The following is a 26,543-nucleotide window of genomic DNA, read 5'->3' as shown; positions in this document are numbered from 1 at the left end:
CTCGCTGGGCGGCGCTGGCGGGAGGCGGCCGCCGCGTTTGGTTGTCGCCGCGGCGGGGCTGGGCCGGGCCGGGCCGTGCCGGGCTGGGCTGTGCCGTGCCGGCGGTGTCGGTGCCCAGTCCCGGTGCCCCGTCCCGGGGTGAGCATGGTGCCCTAGTGCTGGGGCTATGTCGGAGGCGGCCCGGAGCCTCCTGCAGCGCTGGGGCGCCAGCTTCAGGAAGGGCACCGACTTCGACTCCTGGGGGCAGCTGGTGGAGGCCATCGACGAGTACCAGATGTGAGTGCGGGCACGCAGCGCGCGGCTCCCCGCACAGGGGCCCCGGGCCGGGGCGGGGAGGGGCAGGTGGCCGCGGGGCCTAGGCCTGGTGCCCCGGGTCCCCCCCGCTCCGGGGCTGGCCCCGGTGCCGTTATGCAACGCGGGGGGGGGCGGAGCGGGGCGCCCCGGCACCGCCGGACCCCTCCCGGGGCTGTGTGAGGGGGCGCCCGGCCGCGGCCAGCCATGGCGCCCGGCCCGCCGGGACGCAGCCGGCAGCGCAGGGCGGCGCCGGGCGGGGACCCCCGGCGGCAGCGAGGGGCCCGGCGGGCTCGGAGTTTGTCCCGGGGGCTCCCAAGGCGGCTTGTGCGGGTGGGATTGTGCTGGGGGGGGGGCAGGGGGCTCGCACTTGTTGCCCAGAGCGTCCCGGTGCTAACGGCTGAGGTGCCGTGAGGTACCGGCAGCCCTGAGGTGCCCGCAGCCCTGAGGTACCGGCAGCCCTGAGGTGCCCGCAGCCCTGAGGTGCCCCGGCCTCGTCAGCTCGTGGTTAGGATGCTGTGGGTTCAGGGATCTGCAGTCCAATGGTGGGCTCCGGATCGGGGCCAGGCCGTTACTGCAAACCTTGCCACGGGGATCTTCTCCAGACCCGTATCTCAGATGACAAAAACTTCCTTTGGAAAGTAAAGGAAGGAAAACATCCCTCACGAAGTTAAATAACTGCCCTTACCTGGGCACTTACAAGGAGCGGAGTAGGATCCTAATGCTTCAGACCACCTTGGCAGTGCCAGCAGTCACTTCCATTTGACGACTTTCCCTCAGAACGGAAAGCATAAAGGCTTCCCAGTCTGAGCCTGCTTTGCTAAGAAGAAGGGTCACTAAATGTCCGCAGGCAGCCCAGTTCAAGAGATGAAGCATGGCGTATATTGCCTGCCTCCCAGCATCACTCGTGGCTGATGAGAACTGAGGTGATCTCCGCGCCCTGGCTTTATTCTGGCTTTGTAGCAGTGTGAGATCTTTGTTAGAAAGCTCCTCTTGGTAGTCACACTGTAAGTTACTCTCGCAAGCTTGATCAGTGACTTTCTTCTGAACAGAGTAGTCAATAGATGAACTCTGCAGCTCCAGAGGAAGAAGAAAGGGGGGAGAAGATCAAAGGATTGCAGGGATTTCCTGGGAAGGAGCAGAACCTTTTCAGCGTGCGTATCCACCTCCTTTAGGTACAGCAGGTGGATTCATGACCACTTGGATCTCTAGAGTAGAAGCTGCCAGTAAGCAGCACAGAGCAAGATACTTCCACATAGCTCTGGAGATATAACAGCATGGTTTTGTGCTGTTGCCTTTTCAAAGGGCAACCTGAGATGGGAGTAATGAGCGTGCTGGTGGGCTGGCTGGATGCTGCTGGCGTTGCCAAGGTCGGTACAGATCAGTGTAGGAAGGCTGGGCATAAACTGGTTATGATGAGCTCGCTGACACTGAAAAAGATCTTCCTGAGTTGCAGTTAGTCTCTTTCAGGGGTTTAATGGCTGCTGACTTAGAACACAGGCGTGGAACACTTGCCTCCCGTGTCCAGGGGGACCTACATCTGCTCAGGTCGATGATCTGGGAGGTTTGTTGCAAGTATCAGTCCTTGCTCATTCAGGTGCTTAATCCCATGAGAGCCCCCTGAGCCCCCAGCAGCATCTTCTGTGTCAAACACTCCAGTCTGTGGAACTTGGTCCGATCCAGCTTCGAACAAGCTTGAAGTGGGACACCAGATGCCTTGATGTGGATTAGGGTGTGTGGTGTTTCTTTTTTTTTTTTTTTTCATTGGTGACAAATGGAAAGAGCATTGTGTCACTAGTGCTTGCAGAATTGTTCGTACTGTGATGCTGTCTGTTGTGGGTGGTGTATCGCTGCTATGGTGATATGTTTTTCTTAAATTGTTGGTTTTAAATGCCCGATGTGGTGCACATACACAGTTTGCTGTTTATCACCCACGTTCTACCGCCAGGGCAGCACCAAGGGACTGACTGTGTGTTTGGGTTCCAGCGTGTTTGCGCTTTGTGACTTTACTCTGCCACCGTCTTTTCCCCATTACGAACAAAGGTTATGGCACTGAGCTGTGAAGTTATGTTGTCCCCTTTGACTGCTGCTTTACTACTGCTAGCTGAAAGCTGCAGTAGCTTCAATCCTTGTGTCTTGTTAATAGGGCTTATTTTTAGGGAAACAGCAAAGAAATAGTTGAGGTCTGGTGTCTGTTCCTGCCGCAGGCTTTGACAGCAGCCTCTTGTTGTGTATGTATCTGTTCTAACCTTCCCTCCCCACCCCCAAACTGACTGGTGCCCACCGCACCCATGGTGAGGAGCTGAATTCCCCTAATAGTATAGCAGTACAAGGTGGAAGTACACTGGGGTGTCCCAAATGCTGCTGTTTTGCCTGAGTTTTCCCCTCAACACCCCTCTGCACTGCCTTTAAATAAATATCTATGTATACATACGTATATTTTTGCAGAGAATGACAGCAATTGCTCAGTTTTGCTTGTTTAATTTTCCCCTTCCTCCCCAAACGGAAGCGGTGACTCTTCCCATAGATTCCCTCTCTGGCTTCCTTTCGCTTTCTCCAGCTGTTTGCTGACTGTTACTTCCCAAACCCCTCGTACTCCGGTCTCTGTGCTGGTAACGGGTGGAGGCTGGGCACTGCATATGGTGCTGATGGGGGCAGATGGGAGCTAATGCACCCTGAGGGCAGCAGCCAAGGTGCCCCCGACTCTCGTGGTGGGAGGGTGTGTGGCCAGTACCTGGGGACCAGTTCTTTATGCCTACAGCCTCTTCTCCTGGCCATCAAATTCTCTATGAGAAACATGTGGGCTTGTTTTCATAAGCAGTATGCTTTATGTAAAAAAAAAACAAAACATGCAAAAAAGGGATGGAGAGAGGGAAAAAGGTCAGTGCTTATAAAAGGGGCTGTTGGTTAGAAGATCGTTCATACCTGTTCTTTCTTCATGACACATTATATATGTGGTCTTTCCTGCCTTATGTAGGTACTTACCATGTCTGACTTGTGTTTTGTTTGTTTTGTTTTTCTGTATGGCCTGCCATACATGTGAAAAAGAAACCTTTTGGAGCAGCAGTCTGTAACCTTTCTGCTGGCACACTTGCAGGAGATGGTGGTGGTGGTGGCAGCGGCAGGGTTCTGTGTTGTGTTGTGTTCTCACTCTTCGATTTTCTCCCCCTTTCCCCAGATTAGCGAGACATCTACAAAAGGAGGCACAGTCTCAGCACAACAACTCAGAATTCACAGAAGATCAAAAGGTAAGTGTTACCGTTTGCTCAGTCAAGGAACTTGAGTCAGGGGTGTTGATGTGGTGTATTGTTCTTTCTGTCTTGCAGACCAGAGCCTTATGACACCTTTTTTTCCTCCCATAATATGCAAAAACACAAGCAGAGCCCAGTGTGGCTGAAACAGTTGTTGTCATTAGATGTGACAGATGCCCTGCTGTGTAATACTGAAAGTCTCACGTGCCAGAGCCCTTCATAACCTGGGTGTTTCTTTTTGTGGGTGACCTTTTGATAACTTGCTTATAAAACATTAGCACAATTTATGTTGTGAAGCCTCAATACAAATTGTCTTGAGCCGCAGCCATCGAGGGTATGTGCGGACAATCTTAGTTTAACATGTAACACCTGACTGGGAAGAGTCCTGGCAGAATACTCCCTACTAGTCTCAATGTTCCTTGTTTATAATCTTTCAAAATATTGAGCTGATTTTACTCCTTCCTCTCTCCTCTCGGATGAAAAGGCTGTTTCTTGTCTGAGCATCATATTGATGCAATTCGATGGCAGGATTTAACAAGGAAATGCTAGCTAAGGTCCAACAAACTCAAACATGTTCAGCAAAATAAAAGGAAATATTTTGGAATATGAGGTCTTGCTAAACTTTAGTACCTTGTATAAAACCATGTTTTTATTAGGAATACTGAATCAGAGAATGCCTGTATTCCCAGACTTCCAGATGATAAGATCACTTGTTTGTGCAACAGCATTGCCTGAGCAGTGACATTTCCTAGCCCAGAATCCAATGTATGGTTAAAGGGTGCTGGAGTAGTGGGATCTGTGCTTGGAAATGTTAGTCCTGACAACAGGTCTTGGCTACAGAAATTGGAGATGAACTTGATGTGTTTAAAAAAAAAACAAACACCACCTCATTTATCACAAAGAAATACAGCTTTACATAGAGTCTGTCAGTGGCTTATAAATGTTTCTTTGACATGTACCAATAAAAGAAAGCAAAGAGCTGGCCTCCATTTCTGTTTACCTTCTGTGAAGAAGAGGATAAGGCTCATGATAGTCCTAAACTGAGTCAGAATCTTGGAGAAGGGTTGGAACCACCTTTCATGATCTGAAGGATCCTTGTTAACATTGGACAGATGTTTTTTCCTTTATCAGTTCTGCTCTGTATCCCTTGCTGGTATCTTTCTCTATTGCTCTCAGCTATAGTCGTCTTTACTGCATGTTTCCCCCTTACTACGTGTTTCCCCTCGGTGGTTGCTTTTGAAAATATGGTTATTTTGTGCAGGAGAAGCTGTTAACACCACTTCAGAGGTACCATCTCCTGAGGGTGTAGAGCCATAATGACACAGGACTTTGTTTCCAGATGTTCCCTGAGTTGTAGAGAGAGGACCTAATGGTGGAAATGAGTGAGATCAGCCACAGGGAAAGGCCTGAGAGGTTGAGGAGGCAGAGATAAATGACCTCAGATGCAAGTTGTACCACTGCAATCATGTTCTAAGGAAAGAGTCTTCCAAAAAGAAAAAATTAGGAGTGGCTGTTCTGAATCCTTGCACAATGATACCTGTATTTATCTCTCTGCTTTCCTCTCTTGTCATCAGCTGATGCACTTGAATTTTGAGCCTTGTTCTCAAATTGTGATGCCTATTTCATTAGCAACATGCATGTAGCCAAGTTCTCCAACATTCTGTGTAGTCTTTCAGTAAGAACATTCTCTTTCGCTTCTCTATCACAAGTGATGCTGGTCACAACAAATGAGACAGCTGCCTTCTGCTTTCCTTTAGGTATTTCATTGTCCTTCGGGCTCAATCATTTTAAGAATGGGTTTATTTTATTTTTAATAAAAAATTTATAGTAACAATTTTTAAATCACTTTAAAGTTTTAAAAAATATTTACATTTTATATTTTTAGTTATTTGTATTTATTTATTTATTTTTAATATTTATGCTATTGCTTTCAGTGAAACTCTGTACAGCAAAATCTTGTAGTCTGACAGCTCCTTGCTCTCCTGGTGTTCCCTATCTCTGCGGGAGCTTTGTTGGTATAACTTAGCGACTATGAGCAATTACTATCATCACTGCTACCATTCACTCAGTGTCTAGGAGTAGAGTTTAGCATGCTTCTAGGCTTTCGAGCAGCTTAATTAACTAGAAGTATATCTTCTCTCTTGCCACCCCTCAAAAATGTCCATGGCTAAACAGCAAATTTTGCTGAAATGTTCCTGCTGAGGCATCCACCAGTGTGCTATTTCTTCTGGGTTTTGGAAAGTTTCTTTTATTCCCTAATATCTTGTCTTTTCCAGGTACTGTATATCATGTAAGAGCCCTGTATTTATCTGAATGCATATTTGTATTCACTTCAAGGTTTATCTATCTGATCTCACAAGCCCAGGCTGCAGATGGCATTTCATAGGTTGGAGAAGACGAGTTTGTGAAGCTAGTTATGACTTCCAGTTGCTTGGTCTACCCTCATTCCAATCTTTGTGTGGATTTACAGCTAGGTGTTCTTTTAAAGGACTGTAAATATTGATGAGAATTCCTGTGAGATTGTTACTGTGTCTTGTTACATGTGAAGAAGACGGATTTCAGCAGTGATTCTTCTGTACAGGGGGAAAACTACTAGCTTTGCCACTACAAGGAAAGGGCATGACTAGGTTCAAATCCTCAGTCCTGTCTGTCTGTATAAACTTTTAACGTGTTTGGGTTTACTTCATGCATCACAGGTGGTGGTACAGTGCAGCTATGGCTATGTTGTAATTGATGGCATGTTACTTGCTAACGTGATCATTCAGTCTGGTAATCTAACAGCACTTGATAGATAGTACCAATTTATTTCTTAGATGTAGTGTGAGTCAGTTATTATTTACTTCACAGTAAATGTAGAATTTATGATAAGGATTTAGACATTTCAAGATTTGTACAGTTTGCCTTTTTGCTATCAATCCAGAATCTGTTTTGAAAGATTCCATCGTCTTGCACCTTCATTTTGTTGAGGACTATAGAAAAATACAGTAAACAACAAATCATTGTGTTTAAATCTAGTTACTCTGCAACAGTTTTAAGGAGGCTGTGCAGCAATTTCATCACCTAGAAGCTGTGAATATGGGATATTAACATATTCTTACCAATGGACTTAACCTCAGTCTTAACATCTGCATCCTGCTGTTGTTTATTTTACCTTCATTCTCTAAAATGATGCCTTCACTCATGATTAATCACTGCGTTTTGCTACATGAGTCGATGCAGTTCGGTTTGGCTGTAGCTGTCAGCTTTCCTTCGGCTATAGCTATCGTCACCCAGTTCTCTGTGCAGTAAATTTGACCTTTAAAGCCCTCTGCTAACCGCAATTGTTGTTTCTTGTGTAGCTTTTTTTTTCTTTTTCTTTTGTGCTAGGCTGGGTTTTGTGCAGTATTGGAAAATCATGCTTTTTGTGCAATGGTAACTTGCTGAAATACGAGCACTGTTGCACAGTCTTAGCATGATTCATTGAACTACTGGTCTCCTAACAGCCTAGACCTCTCTTTAAAGCCAAACTCTGCTCTGGCTCCGTATTTATGCAAACATCTTTGACTGCTTTACAGTTAGCACAGTCATTACTCACACAACTACACTGAAGAAACCTTGACTACGAGATCAACTGACATTTTCCTTTCTAATCACCAGTTTACATTAAACTGATTCTTAACCACTTTAATCTAGCAAAATTAATTATGACTTCAGCCTTTCTAATGAGATGCAGAATGTTTTCCCTGCTGCAAAAATGAGCTTTTGCATGGGATAGTTGCAGCTGAAAATGATAGCAGTGTTTAGCTGCATTTTTAACTTTTGGGTTGGGTGTGGTTCCTTAAAAAAATAGTTATGAATAATGCCTGCTGGGAGCTTGCCATATTTCAATAGATTCCATATAAAACCTATTCTTTACTATTTTAAGACTCCCAAACTCTCTTCAATTAATCTGTTTCTAGGGATATTATTGCCCTTCAGCCCCCAGGAGCCAGAAGACACACATTTTATACAGCTGTTTGTCCTGTCACGAGTTACCTAGTTCAGGCAGTTCTAAGAATACTGAGTTAAGAATCTGCAGGATTGGGAATGGTGCTGTTGCTGAGCTTATCAGTGAGCTAACTAACGAGACTGGAGATGAGAAGTCTTTCTTGAGACCTAACTTATAGTGTGGGTTTCGTGCTCTGTGTACAAGATGGCGAGAAGGAGAGCAGTGTGAAAATCTATTCACAAGTTTTGATTCCATAGTGGGGCACTGAGACTGTGCTGACACCCTGCAAACTTACTCAAAGCTCTCCTTCTCTGGTGCATTTGGAAGGGGGTTTGATCTAACGTGGAACTGGCATGCTCTTTGCTCAGCCATGAACACTCGAGCCATAGGAACAGCTGGGTTTTTGCAAATCATGCAGTTGCAGGCAAGCCTCAGAGATTTCCCCTCCCTTCCCCAGGGAACTTCTTTGCATTCCTTTCTTTTATCCATTACTTCACACCTTCCTCTTTGAGATTGTACCTTTGCAACCATATCTTTCCAGATGTTCTCATATAAAAAGGAATTCCTTATGTTACACTGCAGCTGATGAGAAGGATGCAGTGTGTGCTCTGCCTAGGGACTGACAATCTGCTTCTGTAGTACTGCCTGATGTCCTCGCACCAAGCCTGAATATGTATGTACACCTACAAAAACAGTGTGTGGACATTCGTATGTGCTCCTTTCCTTTTCAGAAATCTGTTTCCCTAATCTGTGCTGGAAACGCAGCTGTAAATCTCTGTTATGTGGCAGAATTTATTTCAGAGAGGTAGAAGTTTGTTGACTGAACCTAGGCTGTGGAATTAAGCTCCACAGAAATGATGAGCCATAATACTTCTACTTTGCCAGGTTGCATGCAAGCATGCAGTCAGGTTGCCCAATGTTAAAATTCCCAAACAAGACACCACTGCATATCCTAGGCAGAGGAAAGAACAATGAATGCCCCATGCTAATAATGCATGTGTCACTCGCTGCTTTCCTGGAAGGTTCTCAAAAGAACTTTTAAAGATTCTGTTACAATGGGCAGTAACATAAACTGCAAGGATGTAAAGAGCGGATTAATGCTGTGTTGTAACAGAGCACTTAGAAGAGAGAACCAGCTGGGGAGAAATGGCTTTGGAAGCTTTGAGCCCGTGGTGGCTGACAAAAATCAGCTATCTGAGGCTTTTACACAGTCCGTCTGTTGGCTCTGCCCGTGAGGTAGTGATGTCCGATCTGCTTACAGATCAGCTCCTTTGCTCTTTCAGCATGGCATACAGCAAACAGACACTGGAGCTGCTTAGCTGTCAGCCCAGGGTACTGAGCTGGTGGTGGCTTAGGAGCAGATTTAGAAGCAGCTGATATCCCCCTGCAGAAGTCAGGGCAAAAGTAGCTGTGAAAGCATGCCCAGTTCTTGCCTGCTGCTCCAAGTCTCTTGTAGTCCTAAAACACATCCCTAAAACATAACCCTCCTTTAAAGGGAAGTTCTGGCTTCCGACTGATACCATATAACTTGCCAGATGCTCCTGCCCTTGAAGTTCTTTGCTACAGTTGTATTCTAGGAAATCTTTGCCCCCCCCCCCCCCTTGCATCTAGCTTAAGGGGAGGACTATTTTTTGATACTGTCTGATTTAAAAGGAGAGAACGAGTCTCTCGTGCATATTTCAAGTTTTATCTTACTTCTGGGGGAAAACTTTGAAAATGAACTACTTTTCTTTATAGCTTCACTGTTGCTGTTTCTCTTGTCCTATAAATGTTCCACAGACTGTTTGGAATTGTATTTTATCTCTGCATATAGACTTAGTTTTTCTTCACTAAAGTCTTTTGGTTAACGAACAAACTTGTGTGGTCAAAAACAGTAAAATAAACCACGCAGGTGTGTCCATTTGATGCCAGTTACATTGTTTGAATTCCTCTTGATGTTTTTCATCTGCTAGTAATAGAAACAAATGTGACCGCTGCTCCTCAAGCTTCTTTTTTTTGTGAAGCATAAAAGCTTCAGTAGCACTGTCTTAAAAGTCAGACTGCTAGTGAAGGATGGTTATGAAGCTCTTTCTTTCCTTCTACATTTTAAAATAAAGATGAGAAATTACTTCCCAGTTTTGCTCAGAGGTATTTTAGCTGGCAAGTTTGAATCCAAGAAAGTCTATTTCATGCTTCTGTCAGACTTTAAGTGTCTTAGCAAATTACAAAAACAAAAACTCAGAAACATACTCTACCTTTATACTTCATTTTGCACCAAAACCTGCAAAAGTGGACCATGCTTTTTCAGTGCTGAGATACTGAGCATTTGTAAACTCTGAGGGGGGCTGACTTGGTCTGTTGGGATTGTACCCTACAATTCCCTAAAAGGGAAAATTTTTACAAGAAGAATTAAAGAAGAATGTGAATATGGAAGAACACAATTTCAATATTTTCTTTCTTCTTTTCAGAAAACCATAGCTAAAATTGCAACATGCTTGGAACTGAGAAGTGCAGCTTTACAGGTATAGTTCTCTTTCCCATGTGATTTCATACTTTGGTGATAGGTAATTAATGCTGGTTTTAGACAGCTTTGTGTCTTCAGGCATAGCTAAAGCTTCTGGAAACAGAACGAACAGCTCCTTGAACATTTGGACTTTCCAGGTTGTCTACACGATGCCCCAGGTGATAAAACCTTTTCTGTTGAGTTAGTAAGTTGAATAGGCTTGCTCAGAGAAGCAGATGTGCTACTAGACAGAAGAAGCTTCATCATCGGGGTTGGTAGAGATGAGAATCACTGTGGTGAACTCTTAGGCTTAACAAAATACTGACATATCCTGTATACTGTAACTTCTGCTAGTGTTAACAATGCTGGAGTTATGCCTTGAACAATGTGGGCTCCTGTGGGAGCATCACTTTTGCAGTCTTAGAGGTGATATTACTTCAGAACAACTTGACTGGGAAAGAGTTAAAGTAAGTCCCTCTGTCCAAATGTTCCTGTGCATGGTAAGTATGAAAAATCAACTAGCTCATTTAAATCTTTTTATCTTGTATTAGAACTTGGAACATGGGATACGGTTTTGTTGATAAATGAGGAGTAGCTAACTTTCTGCCTCATCTGTGAACCTAGCCTCAGTCAGGGAGGTTTTGTTTGGTTGTTTCGTTGTTGTTGTAGTTTGCTTTGTTTTTTTAAGACGTAGCTTTGAAGTAACTTGGTATGCTTGAATAAAGGGAACAGCTTGCATGCTTATTATGAGATGTGATAGCTTTGTCTGAGGGGAAAGGGCATACCCAGATTTAACACTCTCTTTGTAATGTCCTAGTCCACCCAGTCGCAGGATGAATTTAAGCTTGAGGATCTGAAGAAGTTGGAACCAAGTAAGTAGTATCTTTGTATTTCAAGTGAGTGACATTCACCAGTGGAAAATATGACAGCGGGATGAATACTGACTGACCACAGTGTGGTTTGACAGTAATGTTGTTTTTAGATAGTTCTTCCAAGTATCTGTTACCACATAGGCAGAATTTGATGTGTATTAAGGAATTTAATGTGGGTACCTTCAAAGTATAGTAGCCCTAATGTTTCAGATAATGTATTAGTCTTTTTGTCTCAAGTAATTCTTTGGGTACTGCTGACTCCACACAGAATCATAATTTAGGCTATCAGTTGTGCTTTATGTAATCAGATGGAAAATTTACCTGCACATAACTTACTTGAACTGAATTTCAACACTCTGTGGTCTTCCAAGTTACAGTATTGAATGTATTTTTCTTCCGAAAATATTTAACTTGTACTCATGGTAGTCGATCCCCTGCCACTTAACACAGTAATGTTTTGAGGCTAACAAAATTAGGAGTCAAAGTGAGGATGAGAGTCAGTCTTTGAAGCGTTTCATGTTGTGGCTGTTTTTTTCAATCTGATCCTGGGTCAATTTTTGGTATGTCAATCCAGAAGTAACTTTTTCATGTAGGAAATACCTGTTTATCTGCTATGTTTTCCTTCCAGTAACACTGGTTGCTTTTTTTGCAAAGTATCCTTATGATCAGAGCTTCCACATCTAAGCAGTGTCATCCTGGATACTGACATTTGTTGTTCTTGGGGAACAGGAGACGTGGAAGAGTTTCTTTCATGATGGGAAAAAAAGGGGGTTATTTTGCTCTTTTCACAACGGTATCATTTAGGGAGATGTTGGGGATAAAAATGATGTGCAGGCAGTGTTGCCACTTGATGAATAAGCAGTTTCTCTGTTCCCATTCTCTAAGTAACTAACACAGCATCCTACAGAGAAGGTTGTGGAGAAGCAGGACATTGAACTGAGAGGTTCCTAAGGTCTGTACAAAAATATTGAGTCCAGATGCTTTTAAACTGTTCCCAGAAAAAAAGAAAGTGGAGGTACGCTACAGGACTGCTAGGTCCATGAAAACCATAAACTCAGGAAAGTCTTAACCATGTGTTAAAAGTATGAGTTTTTTCTCACTCTGTATATTGCATGTTTTGCCTCTGCATCGTCTGATTTGGGATTATTTCATAGGTACACATTCTGTTTACGAAGTATTTTAATTGGTGAAGTAGTTTAATGACTGTAGATCTTAGACTCCATTAGGTAAATGGCCTTTGAGTGACTAAATGATGGAAGAAGACTCATTTACAAATCCAAGGAAATGAATATTGAAGGGTAAAGCTTCCCTTGAAATGCCTCCTTTTCTTAAAAGCCAGTATTTCAGTTACAGTGCAACAGTCCCCTTCCTCAGAGAATTGATTTCTAGCTGTCAAAAAAATGTTCACCAGCATTAAATGCATTCAACCCGCGCTTCATGCAACAAGCGACTATATTAAAACTGAAGAAGAGTGTGTGGCCATCAGTCTTCAAAGACACTGAGTTATTTTCCTTGGAGGAGAACGGGTGCTTCTGCAACAACAATTCACCATTGATGTCCTTGATGTTGCTCTCTGGCTTGGATTGTTCTTTCCCTCTGAATTGTGCCTTTGTTTTATGGTTTATAAGTATATCTTGAACAGGGTAAATCTTAATCAGGCCAACACAAGTCATTTCAAAAAACACCCCGTGAAGTGTTTTAATTTTTCTGTTGTCATTTTTTTCTTACATTCCAGAAGAAAAAGCTTTTTTTAATAAAAATAAAAGGACTGGCAATGCAAATAAGCAATTCCTTTGTTAGGTCAAAACGTTTTGTTAGGGTGGAATGAAAACAGCTATTCATACAATATCAGTTGATTTAATTACTTTTGTGCCTGAAGTGGTCAAAATGGCTGAGAAATTTATTTTTGGTGTTGTTCTAACAACCAGGGCCCTTAGATTTACTTTTTTTTTTTTTTTTTTTCCCTGTGTTGTCAGGTTCTAACTTTTCTTAATTGTTAAGGTTGCATTTTGCACTGAAGCTGTTGGCTGGCTTTGTTTGTAGGATTTGTCACTGAATCTCTTGTGCTAGGATAATGCTACCGGAGAGTCCATACATACAAACAGTTCTTTTGAGATTATGCTGTGTGAAATCATTGCCCACACGCTGCATCTTGCAGATCTTTTTCTGGTTAAGGCTTATGCCAGTGTTATAACATACTTTAGAATTAGACAGGCTGTGTGCCAGTACTGGCATCTGTGTGTAAATGAGATGAAGTGGATCCAGAAATGCTCTAGCTGAAAACCATGTGTTTTGGTGGGTCAGTTCGGTGACCTCCTTGGGCATGAGAGTAACACTGGCAAGAAGGTGTATTTGGGAAGGCGCAGAACAGTCTTTAAAAAAGATTTCTGTTGTAAAAGCAGCATAAATACAAGGCACGTTGCTGGGGATCTGCCCTTTAGTTACACAAACTGCGAGCTTTCTGTGAATCATTTTCTAAGCAGCAGCATTACAGAGGGGAAGTCCTCTTTACTCCAGAAGACATGCACACTTGAAAATAAATAAATAAATAAAAGTAGCTCTGAAGTGTGGGTGTCTTATGCAGTGTTGCAAAGGAGATTCCTACTCGTTATAACCTAATATATTTCCTGTTATCTGATTACTTTGATTTAAATCAACTGAAACTGTAGCTCGTGAGAGGTGTAAAGAGGATTTTCCTTTTCCTCGAAGGGTGGATGTTGCATTGCTTCTGTATATTTCATCAGACTGAGAGCTGCAGATCCGGTTCTTATCCTGATGATGTGTTTAAAGGGGTGTGTGTAGTAAATCGCAGTATTTTGACTTTGCAAAATTACTTGCTACTAGTGACCAAACAGAGTTGAATGCATTCTAAAAACTTGATCCACAGTGCTCTGCTGCAAAAAGGCAAGAGATTTTGGGTGGTATTGCCAGAAATGTTTCTGATCTGAACACTTAGCATCATTTTTGTTAATACTGTCTCCAGGAATTTGGAAAGCACTGAACTGCCAGAAGCAGGTTTGATGCCAACACGTGTATAGGTGCAGCTCTGCGGTAGGAGTGTGTATGCCTACCTGTGCATTGCAGGTGCTGTAAAGCTGTTCACCTTTTTCTCATGGTGCTCATATTGCTGGAGTACTTTGTGCCCTCTAGTGATAACTGAGATTATTTCTGAGAAAGCTTTTTTAGGGGATGTTCATTTGTGTCGTGGGAGAAGCCAGTTACGGGAAGAGGGCAGAACCTAGTGCATACCAAACTTTGGAAGAGGGAAGGAGAACTACTGCAATTTCTGTCACTTCTGTATGCCGTGCCTCTGAGCTGTATGAGAGCTTTACTGACGTTTTTCTATTTGGGGCAGTTTCGCTTTCTGTCTTGGTATGATAGAGCTTTCCAAGAGCAGGGGAATTCAGAGGGAGATAAAATCCCTTCTTTTCCTGAACCTGAGCTGTGCTGGGAGGCTGTTGTCTGCTGATAATCAGCCACTTTCCTGTTGGGAAGCGGCTGCGATTCTTTGCCACCCTGTTGAGATCTGCCTTGCTGATCCCTCAGGGCAGAAGCCTTGAGAGAAGGAGAGACTTGGCATCAGTTTTGTCTGTCACACATCTAACAGCAGACAACTTAAAGCTTTCTCTGTATGTATGTATTGGGTCCCCCTGGAATCAGATAGCATCCACCTTCTCAGGTCATGGTAAAGAAATCAGAAAAAAATGATGAGCAAAGACTGGGAAGGTTTTTTGTTTGTCTCTGTTTAGTTTACTGAGGGGTTCTTTATTCACGGTAGTGTTTGGATGTCTGGTAGCTAACGATGGAGCCCACACGGAGTGATGTGACTATGAAGAAAGACAGAGAAGCTCTCCTGCTATACTGGCTGAGTTATAACACACAGAGACAGAAAGGGCCTAGCAGTGGTTCTTTAAACATAGCTGGTGTTTAAGTACGTCTGGGATTTTGTGTTATGTTAGCACTGCTTTAACACAGTTTTGTTCTCCTCCGAAAGTTCCAAGGGGAGATTTCAAAAATGTGCTTTGAGAGGGCTTACTGCAAAGTGAGACCAGTGAGAGGACTTGTTCTTAATACCTCCTGTCTCCCCTGCCCAGGCCAGGATCCTCATTTTCTGATAGGGGACTGCCTCTCTCTGCAAGCTTTCTTCTCTTTTTAGGCCTTTTAGCCATTGTGAAATGCTTATTTCATTTATACACTTTTGGAAATACAACTTTTACTAGTTAATGCTTTCAGAAATAAAAGCTAAAGTTGTGATTATTAAAATTTGAGTAAGGTCCTAATACAAATGGCAAAGCTGTGGTATTACAGTGAATGTTGGAAGGTATAGCCAACGTTTCTGGATCTAATGCTCAGATATTGCTCTGTGTCTCTTTTGAACTTTGCAAATCTACCCTCCACATGCAGGAGGAAGTAGGAAATCTCAACTAAGTTGTGTTACCAGCATTCTTGGACTCCCACGGTGGCTCTCTGAATGTGCAGGGTAGGTACATGTATGCTTAAGCATGTCAGTTCTGGAGACTTCAGACTGTTTGGAGCCGATTCCAGTAACAACATCACCCTTGCTTCAATAGCTACCCAAGATTGCTACCATTACCTCAGGGGCCTGTAGCTTTTCCTCATGGTGCTTTTAGTTCTTGCTATGTTTATCTTCCCTGCCTGTATAAATGTGGTGATTAAGTACTGCAGTCACAGTTACCCAGTATGAAAGTTGTAGTGATATGACTCATCAGGTCTGTATTGATGTTTAAAGTATGAGAATTTTTTTTTTTGGCCATGATCTGATCCTTTTAAAATTGTATTTATTTTGTGAAGTTGCAATGAAGATGGACCTAGTTGTGCAAAGTAGTAGAATTAATACTTATTCAGGAAAATAGATTCTTACTGTTTTTTTTCTCTGCAGTCTTAAAGAATATCCTCACTTACAATAAGGAGTTCCCCTTTGATGTTCAGCCTGTCCCACTCAGGTAAGGGAGAGAACTGTGTCACTGTGTGTTACGCATAGGTATCTGAACGGGCATGGTCTGGGAACTGCTGTATATGAGACACACGAGAACTTCTAGAGCCACCTACTTGCTGCATTGCTTTAGGTAAACTGGTTAAAAAGAACTTCTGAATTCAGGTTTTCTAGGTACTACTAAAACCAAAGCCCTTGCTTTTGGTAAAATCAGTATTTGGTAGGCCCTACATCTCTGTGGAATTGTCAGTATTTTCTCTTGTTTTTAGATGTTGTGCTTTATGTGTAGCAGAAAGCTTTCTACAGCAGTTAGCTAAGCTTTCTACAGTAGTAGCTAACGAGAAAAGTGAAATGACATTAAAGTGTGTGCTCCTGTTCTATACTCAGTTGCTGATGTGCAAGTTGAAAGCGAGATGATGAGTGATCTTTGGTCTCACTCTTTTTTCATATCTCACAGGAAGATTTTAGCACCAGGAGAAGAGGAACACTTGGAGTTTGAGGAAGATGATGAGGAAGGAGGAGCTGGAGCAGGGTCTCCAGACTCATTTCCTGCTAGAGTTCCAGGTAGGGGCACCAGCTTTGCCGTACCAACCTATACAGCATGTGTAAGTTCTGTCTCTTTCTCCACCTGTGATTTTAAAAGTTTGGATGAGGAGCACCAGGCTGTATTGGAAACTCTAGTGGTGTATTGGAAAACCACAAAAGTGACCTGTGGACTTTTTTCCTCAGCAAACTATCTTCTATTCCAAATAGTTGTACCCATAATCTGTGAGGTGGTACCAGCAACTTCATATAATTTGTGCATTCCATGCACTTTCTTAACCGTATTATGTGAAGTGTTCCAAATAAATACAGGTAGAAACTGTGGCAATGTTTGCTCCTTCAAGGAGCATCACATCCTGCTAGAGATGTGGGGAGTTGTTGCTGGTTAGTTTTCTGTTATGTCATCTGGTGAGACAATAGCTTGGACTAAAGTCAAGCTTGGGGAGGAGAACGAAGAGTAGCTTTGGCTTGCTAACTTTAGTGCTTGTCCACACAAAGGCTTTTTATAAGTGGATATACCTACTGATTCTGGAGAAGGTCGTCTTGGAGCCTCAACTTTTGACAATTTAATAGGTGAAGAAGTAGAAAGTTACAACAAAAGTTTTGTTGTTGCTGTTGTTTTTTGTTATTATTTTGTTTTGTTCCTGATGTTTATTTGCAGTAAAAACAAGTTTCTGGTTTCAGAGCAGGCCAGCAACCTTCTTATTTCAAGAAGGAGATAACAACTAGGGAAACTAGAACTGGAATTATGGTTGAAAGAGATAGTATAACACCTATTGGAAAATTCACTTAAGGCTTCCTCTGAGTATGTGTGTGTGTGAATGTCAAACTCTAAAGTCTTTTTGATTATGTTAATGTGCATAATTCCATTTTTTTCCTGCATGGTATTAAGTATTAATTTTTTTTTCTTTGACAACTCTAGGTAGGTAGATAGATGTCAAGTTCAAGGAAAAGGGAGATGCATACTTCTGGTTCTGGTTCTTTTTCTGTACTTTTCAGCACACTGGTTATTTAAGGTGTAAGCTGGGGGAAAAGTGAGAGATATCTTGAGTAGCTCGTGATATGCCTGTGAATCAATCAGGTTGTGACTATTACCATAGTTACCTCTGTGCACCCTGTTGGCACTGCATGCATATAATGGACGTAGAGATGGTGTGTGTGCTTAAGAAAGAATTCTTTCTAAGCTGACTGTAGGCAGATTTTGTCTACAGTTAAATTATTCTCAAAAAGTAGGGTAACTAAATCTGAAAGAAGGGAGGTTTGAAGTATATATTTTCTCACGGAACTATTCCTTGGTAAAACCATGCTTTTAAGAAGAGTTGCTCACACCTCTTCTTACTGATGTTTTACATTGTCATCTACTTCATGAACTGTCTGTCTGACTTCTCTGAACCTTTTTGCATTAAGGTAAACCTCCCTGTAGCTATGATAATCTGAACCCCTAGGGTGTTTCTGTATGAGTTGAAAGCAGATCTTGTTTCCCTGTTGAATGTAAATTTGTGTGGCATTTCTGACCTTATGGGATGTTAGTTGGTTGCTGTTTCTGTGGGTGACGAGGTTTAAGCGAAAGCAACTTGCAGCCATCTGAGGTGAGCCTGGTAAACGGACTTTCCATATCGATTTGAGAGAAGTGTTGCACTCTTTGCTTCAATATGCCTTTAATCCGTAGTGCATAACTATTGTCTAACTGACCATTGTCTTGTCTTCTACATGCATGGCTTCATCGTTATCACATTGCACCATTCATCTAACCCAGGAGCCAATGAAGGTATGATGATAACATTTTAGTACATACTGTTATTTCTCTGATCACGGTCATGTAGCTGTAATGTTTGTCATTCAGCTGTTGCTTCCAAAGCTCAAAATACAGCCTTCAGTAACACGGCACTAGGCATCTAGGTGTTGGTTTTATCTCCCTTCAGTTGCAGGAAAAGGGAAACTCTTATTTGGTGACATATGTTACATTGCTCTCCAGAAGTCTTAATGTGCTAATAAAGATGTGCTGACTTGTAGAGTAGCCAAAGCAGGGGTAGCTAGATTTTCTTTAGTGGAATAAGCATTCGATGAGAAATCTTACATTTAAAAAAAAAAAGTAGACGTAGTTACACTTCTGTGCTGTGTGAAGATGAATTGACCAGGGTCTTGCTGTCCCTGCCAGCTGAGGTTTCCCATCTGCCTTTCTCCTGGTTATATGCTACTTTATTCCACTGCTGTGCTGACAAGAGATTCTTCTGTGGTCCATTTCTGTTTGTGAACCCAGCAGGAGACCCGTCACCTTTTCCCCTTTCTCTGAACTGGGGGCTGGGTCTGGAGAGACCGGGCACCTCTGTCTTGCTGGCAGTGAGCTATTAGGTTGGCTCACCTTCATGCATCTGAAACATACCTGTAGGAGGACACTAACAACAGATAATAAAATAAAATGTAGATGCTCTCTTCCCTCTCTGGCGATGACTTCCTGCAGTTGTGCTGGAAATGGCTGGTACTATCCTAATGGAAAACCTCAGAATTAGCCTGCTGAAGATTTACGGGCTCAAGCTGTGGCAGAAGACTGGCAGTGCGATGGGTGATTGTGGCTCATGTGGGACAGGTTATAGTCAGCTGCTTTAGCCCATTGCTGGTTTAGATGTGACTCTAGCTGAGGCAGCAAGGAGAACACATTCGTTAAGGACCTTCTATCGCAATGTGCCCTTACCTGCTGGAAGTGGGCTTGACTTTTTGTTCATTGCAATTCTGGAATTTCATACATTCTGGAAAGCATTTTTCAAGAACGGAAGAATTTTTCTCAAACCAGAATTTTTATAGTAAGTACCAGAGTCTGATACATCTCATAGATGATTTTGGTGTGTCAATTATCCCGTCACTTAGCATATTTCAGAGATGGATAGGAAAACTGGAAGTTACAGTTCGTGGCTCTTGGCAGGGCATGCTGCTTTTTGGAGACAACTGAAAGGCGGTAGACCAAAGTTTTGTGCTGAAGAGAAGGCCCTTATCTGCCTTCCATTAGATTGTAATAAAAACTTTGGCTTTTAACAGCTGTTCAAGTGATATAGCAAGATGAACTAGATTGTGTATGCTTCTTGGCAGAAAGGGATGCTGTCGAATAAATTCACTTTTCAAGATATCATATACTACGGTCAGAAGTCTGTCCCGTTACTTTAGAAGAGTGGGTCAAATTCGGCCATGATGTGTTGTAAAGTGTCCACAGAGGTGGTACCTTGGAGGTCATGGCTCTGCTGGTAGCCAAGGCAGGGAGTTACAGATAGGTGGTATCTCACAGATGGGAATTCAGACCTTGATGGTGGTCCTGAATGGGGGACTTAGTGCAGAAGTGCTCATAAGATCTTGCTGAGGCTGTAGTGCTAGAACTGGATACACTGCTCCCTCTTTTAAAGCTAGTCCCTCTAATGTGATGAAAACTCCTCAGTTCTCCAGCTCTTCAAGCCTTGATCGGGGGAAAAAAAAGGATCAAAGAAAACCCAGATTGGACTTGCCAAAGGAAACTATTACTTTGTTTAGATCTCAAGCCTTGGGATAACATTTTATTTTTTAATTAGAAAAACAAAACTTTAAATTAAACTTGCTCATGAGTCTGAGCATTTCTTGTCTTGGTGCTTATTCATCTAGTACCAGAGACAGGCCTGAAGCCTGTCAATTTTCTTTAAAATCCACATGAAGAAGCTGTCCCTCTACTGATTACAGAATCTTTTTTTTTTTTTTTTTTTTTTTTTTTTTACAGCTTTTAGTAAGTTTGGGTAATTTTGTTTTCTTGTCATTTCCATTGTCTTCCTCAACTCTACAAGGATTCTCCTACATCGTCCACAGTGTGTGACCACAAAGATTACCTGATCCTAAATTTTCTTGATGAAGAGCTAGGAACTACTTCCTTAATGCATCAGGAAACTTGAGGGATTCAAACACTTTTTTTTTTTTACTCCTCTGTTTAAGTACAGATCAATACAACTTGGATAATTAAGAATGTCTCTTTTGATTCCCTTGCACCCAGTGGGATTCGCAACAATGCCATTTTCTTCCTTGTTCTCCCAGACTAAATGTTCAGCATGAAGCCAAGTCATGTTCAGTGGGGTGGGTACTCTTGATTATGTGTCTGAACTTCCTGCAGCTGCAGATTGAATCCAGCTTCCCAAATTTAATCCTGAAAAACTATATAAATTGAATTCCATGCATGAGTTACTCTGCATGAGAGCAAGAAGGAACACTTTAAACAAAGCTTTTCTCTGTTCTTAGGACATTTTTTTAATTTTTGTTTTGTTTTACAAATTCATTTAACCTGAGGCAGTCCTGATTTTTTTTGGTTTGCTTGTTTGCTTTTTTGATGTGGACTTAGAAATCTGTCATTTAATGTGTAGACACACACTGTGTGCTGGTGGGATAAGAAACCTTGGGCTTGGCACTCCTATTGGAAAACAGCCTCTTCCATGAGAGGTGATGGGGTGAGCAAGGCCTCTGCTGTAAAATGACTCAAAGGATTAATGATGTGCTTTACTCTTTTCAGGTACTTTATTACCCAGATTGCCATCTGAACCCGGGATGACATTACTCACCATCAACATAGAGAAAATTGGTCTGAAAGATGCTGGGCAGTGCATTGATCCTTACATCACAGTCAGTGTAAAGGGTAATGATTTCTGTTCCTGGCTCCTCATTTCTAGTTTGCAGAAAGTATTTTCTGAAAGTAGCATTTCTTATTTATTCAACCTGCAGGGAGAAGTGTTTGTTTGGGCTTGCATTTATTGTTGTGGTCTTAAGGCTTCTGCTTTTTTGAGGGTGGAAAAATCCTGTATTTGGGAGATATTGCGAGGTGAATCACTGCAGGAGAAGCGCTCAGCTGTGCCTTCCCCAAGCTGGAGGACGAGTATTAGTGACTTGGCAGACTGTACTTCTCTATTTCACTTTCGTTAGCTGACTCTTAAGTACAGATCTGTTTGGACTGCTTGTACTCCCAAGCGCATATTGGTCTCTGGGCTTCCTGGAGACAGCAAACCACAGCCCACTGGCTCCATTCTTGCCCTATCATTAGGCCAACTTTTTAGTAAAACAAAGATCTTCTTACCAAAAGGAATGGGTATGAAGTTGAGAAGCAAAGCTTTAAAGTGCCAGCCTTGGCACCGAAATATTTCAGCTCATGTGTTGGGCTAACTGTCCCCTCCTCAAGAGTCTACGTGAGTCTGGAAGAACCTGTGTCTCTGTCAGCTGCGGATATGTGAGGTGAGGTTTTCTCACTGTTTCAGATAACAACGTGGTTGATGGCTTTTGCTTGAGGCTGAGATTTTTGGTATTCAGTCTTTCTGGCAGGAGCATCTGTCTTGTCCCCGTTTCTTAGAAGGAAGCCACTGTAGTTAGAGTTGCTTACCTTTACCCCATCCTGCTTGACTTGTGCTCATCTTTACAATCTTTTGAGGTGTATGATTTTTCTTTATCAGATAAAAACTTGCAGCTGAGCTCTGTTCTGTTGGTGGCAGTCTCTATTCAGTTGTGACAGTGACCTTCTCTATATCCTCTTTTGACGTGCTATTAGTCCCAAGCGTAGGGATGCGATGCCTGCGTTACCAGGCTGCTTCACCTGCTGGACAAGTTCTGTGTCAGAAGTGGGGGTCACGGCGCTGAATCCCAGAGATGTTCTCAGATGTTACCTGCCAGCGTACATACACAGGGAGCCTTACCTAATCCTGCTTCCTGGGATCATTTTTCAGCAGTGAAGCTGGAGCATGACTCTCGCCTTCCTCAGCTGATACAACTGCCTTTTTGTGTTCTCAGTCTTAGAAATGCACAGTATTTGTGTTTATGGTGTTGCCTTAAGTTTGCAGCATTATTTTTAGCTTATGTAACTATTTGTCAGGCTCCGTTTCTCTAGTCACTTTTGGATCTTTCTTTGCCTCCGCTATGCCAGAAAGCTGAGGGACGGGTGACTTCAGTGGTGAGGCTAGCTGGATGGATGTGGGTTTAATCAAACTTAATTCTTTCATGCTGAGTTTTTCTTGGCCAACAGGGAAATACCAGCGCTAACAGGGTTCTAACGTTGGATCCTGGAACTTATCAGAATTTGTAAAGCAAACATTCGTTGTTCCTTTCCACCAAAGTGTTTGTCAGTCCTAACTTACTGCATATTGTTAAAATTGTTGCTTGCCTTCAGAGCTAGCTTTCATTTCCTTTCTGGAGCTGAGGGAGGCTGTATTTCTAGGCTTGCTTTCCCAACCACTCATTCCGTTAACGTGTGGCACTTTATTAGCAAACAGCGGCTGCCAAGTAATGATGTAGGAAACTAGGGTCAAAAGGTGTGTGTGTAGGGGGTGTATCACCTCTTCTAGTAATGGTGACCTTAAACTTTATTTTTTAAGATTTTTGTTGAGTAAAAGTGACTCAAAAAGGTCATTTTGTCCATATTATAAGGAGTCTTAGGGTGATTAGTTGTTGGTTTTCCTTGGTGTTTTTGTTTTGTTTTGGGGTGTTTTTGTTGCGTGTGGGTCTGTGTGTGTGTTTTTGTTCTGTTTTGTTTTTAATTAGGCTGCTCTCCTGCAGATCAGCAGAGAGATGTTCCTGCTGCCACATTGGTGATCCCTTTCCATTCCCTGAAAGAAGTGTGTTCAGCAGTGTTTCAGGGCCCCAACCTCAGCAGAAGGAGTGTTGTCTCTGGTGGCTTGTGCCTCAGCAGCGCAACTGGTGCTGACGGCTGGGGTCCAACCTGTGGCCCCCTGTGCCTCTGACTGTAAAAAACAGGAGAGAGAATGCATGGTGACCCAAGGAATTGTGGTGAATGGAGTTAAATCCAGCTGGAGGCTGGTCACTAGTGGTATCCCCCAGGGCTCAGTACTGGGACCAGTCCTCTTTAATATCTTTATCGATGATTTGGATGAGGGGATAGAGCGCACCCTCACTAAGTTTGCAGATGACACCAAGTTGTGTGGGAGTGTTGATCTGCTTGAGGGTAGGAGAGGGATTTGGACAGGCTGGACTGAAGGGCTGAGGACAATGGGGTGAGGTTCAACAAGGCCAAGTGCCGGGTCCTGCACTTGGGGCACAACAACCCCATGTAGTGCTGCAGGCTGGGGGAAGAGCGGCTGGAAAGCTGCCTGGCAGAAAGGGCTCTGGGGATACTGGTCGATAGCCAGCTGAACATGAGGCAGCAGTGTGGCCAAGGAGGCCAACAGCATCCTGGTTGTGTCAGGAATGGTGCAGCCAGCAGGAGCAGGGAGGTGATTGTCCCCCTGTACTCGGCTCTGGTGAGGCCGCACCTCGAGTGCTGTGTTCAGTTTTGGGCCCCTCACTACAAGAAGGGCCATGAAGATGGTGTAGGGTCTAGAGAACAAGTCATATGAGGAGCAGCTGAGGGAACTGGGGTTATTTAGCCTGGAGAAAAGGAGGCTCAGGGGAGACCTTACCACTCTCTACAGTTAAGTTGCTTCTCAAAGGAAGTTGTAGCAGGGTTGGGGTCAGTCTCTTTTCCCAAGCAACAAGTGATAGGACAAGAGGAAATGGCCTCAAGTTGTGCCAGGGGAGGTTTAGTTTTGGTATTAGGAAAAAAATCTTCAAAGGGTTGTGAAGCACTGGAACAGACTGCCCAAGGAAGTAATTCAGTCACCATTCCCTGGAGGTATTCAAAAAACATGTAGAAGTGTTTCTTAGGGACAAGGTCTAGTGGTAGACTTGGCAGTGCTAGGTTACCCATTGGACTCGATGATCCTAGAGGTCTTTTCCAACCTAAATGATTCTATGATTTTGTTGCATCAAGGCAACAAAGCAGGGGGGCCTGCAGTGATTGCAGCTTGTATGAGCCGTGCCAGCTTTGACCTGCACAGAGGGGCACCTTCGGTGCATAAAACTCTCTGCTGGTTCTGCTGGCAGTTCTGAAGCCCTGCAGACATCCTGCCTGCAGAGGGAACGGAATCATTTGTTGGCAGCAGACAGAAATGTCCCCTTAAAAATGGGAATCACTCCAAATTCTCATCTTAAACTGTCAGAACTCTACCTGCTTTCACGTTGCTGTAAAAGATAAAACTCACTGACTCTGAAGGGGTATGATTACCCCTCTCCGTCCAGGTGGACATTAACTTTTTGTGAGAGTATGAGGATTGATTCATAAGCATCTTAAAAGAAGCAGAACCTTAAAGTCTGAGAAGCTTCTCCCAATTCTCGTGCCATTTCTTTCCTGCAGATTTGAATGGGATAGATCTGACTCCTGTGCAAGATACTCCTGTGGCTTTGAGGAAAGAGGACACGTATGTCCATTTTAACGTGGACATCGAGATTCAGAAACATGTTGAAAAACTAACAAAAGGTACGTGGTATGAAGTACCAGAAGCGGGGCCCAGGAGCTTTGGAAGTGTGGGTAGTAGGTTGCTCCTATCTAATGAACAGGCCATGCCCGAGCTGCTGCAGGGCTCAAGATCCAGACAAGGATAAAAATAGATGTTTGTATCCTATCTTTTCCAAATTGGTCACTGTGATGACTTGCAGACAAGGGAGGAATGGATGAAAACAAAAATGCAGCAGTCTGCTCTGCAGCACAGGTATTGAGTTTCTTTGTGATGCTTTTAGTTACCTGGATGTGAATAATTGAGTGAAGAGTACAAGCTCTTGCGAGTGTGATGACGAGTATTGTAAGAACATGGTGTATCTTTTAAGTAAATTGCTAAAGTGTTGGAAATAATTTAATCCAATATATGTAGAGCATCTTAAATTGCAGATAAGTATTAGGATAACTGTTGGTCATAATTGCTAACTTTACTATTAACCCATTTTCCGTTTTAGGTGCAGCTATTTTCTTTGAATTCAAACACTACAAGCCTAAGAAAAGGTTTACTAGCACCAAGTGCTTTGCTTTCATGGAGATGGATGAAATTAAACCCGGGGCAATTGTTATAGAACTGTAAGTGACTTGCAATTATTAGATGCCGATGACAGAGGAACTGAACTATCCTTCTGTTAGGATGTGTAGCTTGTATCGTGGAAGGTTTAATGAACTCATTGGATTAAGTTATAGAAGGACTATTCTATTTTTAATAAAGAAGGGAAGATAAAATGCTTTTAGACAAACAAAAGAGATATAAATCTTCCTTTTATATATATATATATCCAAATAAAATGCTGGTGTTTGTAACTGAATTTTGTATCAATTCAACAAATTCTGTAGGGGAGATTTTCATTTTGATGTCCTCTTGAATGTCAGATCAGCTGTACTTAAAAATTTTTTTTTTGAACTCCCATACTCCCATCATCTTCTGATACAGGACTTCTGTGCAGGAAATATGAATTGAGACATGGGATTCTGATTTGAAATAGATTTTTATGAACACTTCAAAGCAGTTAGGTGGTGTTTTTTTTTTTTTCACTCTATGTAAAGAAATGGATCAGCCAGTTTTAGTGCAGTGGTTATGATGTGCATCCTAACCTTACTGCATGGGTGAAGGTCTGTCAAGTGAGCGTTTTGAGTTTTTGTTTTCTCTTTCCAGGAAGGAGTGAACCTTGCAGGTGAGGACAGTTGTAGGAAGAGTGCTTAACTTAATCTTTGCTAGCTGGAGTACTTCTTTGAGTTTCTTCCTGTAAATCCATTTATTGTTGTTCCAGTAAATCTCATCTGATGTATTTAAAGATTATGGTAATAGGATCAGGACAGGACAGGCTTCCTTGTGTGCTTTCATCTTCCCCATAGCCAGTAGGACTTGCAGTAATTTACTTTCTTGTGCTTACAGGTACAAAAAACCCACTGACTTTAAAAGGAAGAAATTACAACTGTTGACCAAGAAACCACTTTACCTTCACCTCCATCAAACGTTGCACAAGGAATGACCCTATTTGTGAGACTTCTGTGAACTGAACCACAAGTCATGGTAGCTGTGTGTAGTAGCCTTAGGCTTCAAGTGGCAGGAGAACGACTGTGTCCATGCCAGTAGGTCAAACGGGACCATCACATCCTGCACAGCACTCCTTCAGGGTCAGAGGCAAGCCTACCAGCCAAGTGCAAGTTTTTTTTTCAGTACCTTCCAGATACAGGTTTTTCTGAGAGCCCTGAAATATTTTGACTGCTTTTCCTAATTTTGCTGTTCATCACTTTTTATCGTAACCATTATTATCCTTTTGCCTCAAACTCCACCGAAGGTTGGAGACTGCCCCTTTGCCAAACCTGTAGCAATAAAGATGTGGCAGGCCTACTAACCTGTTTACACTC

The 26,543-nt window shown here is 42.8% G+C and overlaps 1 protein-coding gene across 4 annotated transcripts; it reads left to right on the top strand.

Moving 5' to 3' along the window:
• The first annotated feature begins 12 nt into the window (after positions 1–12).
• AIDA (axin interactor, dorsalization associated) lies at positions 13–26,543 on the top strand. Of its 4 annotated transcripts, XM_068676061.1 has the most exons (12): positions 206–276; positions 3,470–3,539; positions 9,957–10,010; positions 10,091–10,170; positions 10,809–10,863; positions 15,764–15,827; positions 16,275–16,381; positions 18,117–18,128; positions 20,874–20,996; positions 24,531–24,653; positions 25,127–25,244; positions 26,068–26,543. In XM_068676061.1, exons 3-12 carry the CDS (start codon positions 9,980–9,982, stop codon positions 26,162–26,164), a joined length of 810 nt encoding a protein of 269 aa, XP_068532162.1. In that variant the 5' UTR covers positions 206–276; positions 3,470–3,539; positions 9,957–9,979; the 3' UTR covers positions 26,165–26,543. The 4 variants fall into 4 exon arrangements, with proteins under 4 accessions (XP_068532163.1, XP_068532159.1, XP_068532161.1 ...); XM_068676058.1 differs by lacking the exon at positions 10,091–10,170 and having other exon boundaries at positions 15–276; XM_068676060.1 differs by lacking the exons at positions 10,091–10,170; positions 18,117–18,128 and having other exon boundaries at positions 15–276.

Source organism: Anas acuta, chromosome 3 (genome assembly GCF_963932015.1).
Source record: "Anas acuta chromosome 3, bAnaAcu1.1, whole genome shotgun sequence".
NCBI classification, from domain to species: domain Eukaryota; kingdom Metazoa; phylum Chordata; class Aves; order Anseriformes; family Anatidae; genus Anas; species Anas acuta.
This window is presented reverse-complemented; position numbering and strand designations above follow the sequence as displayed.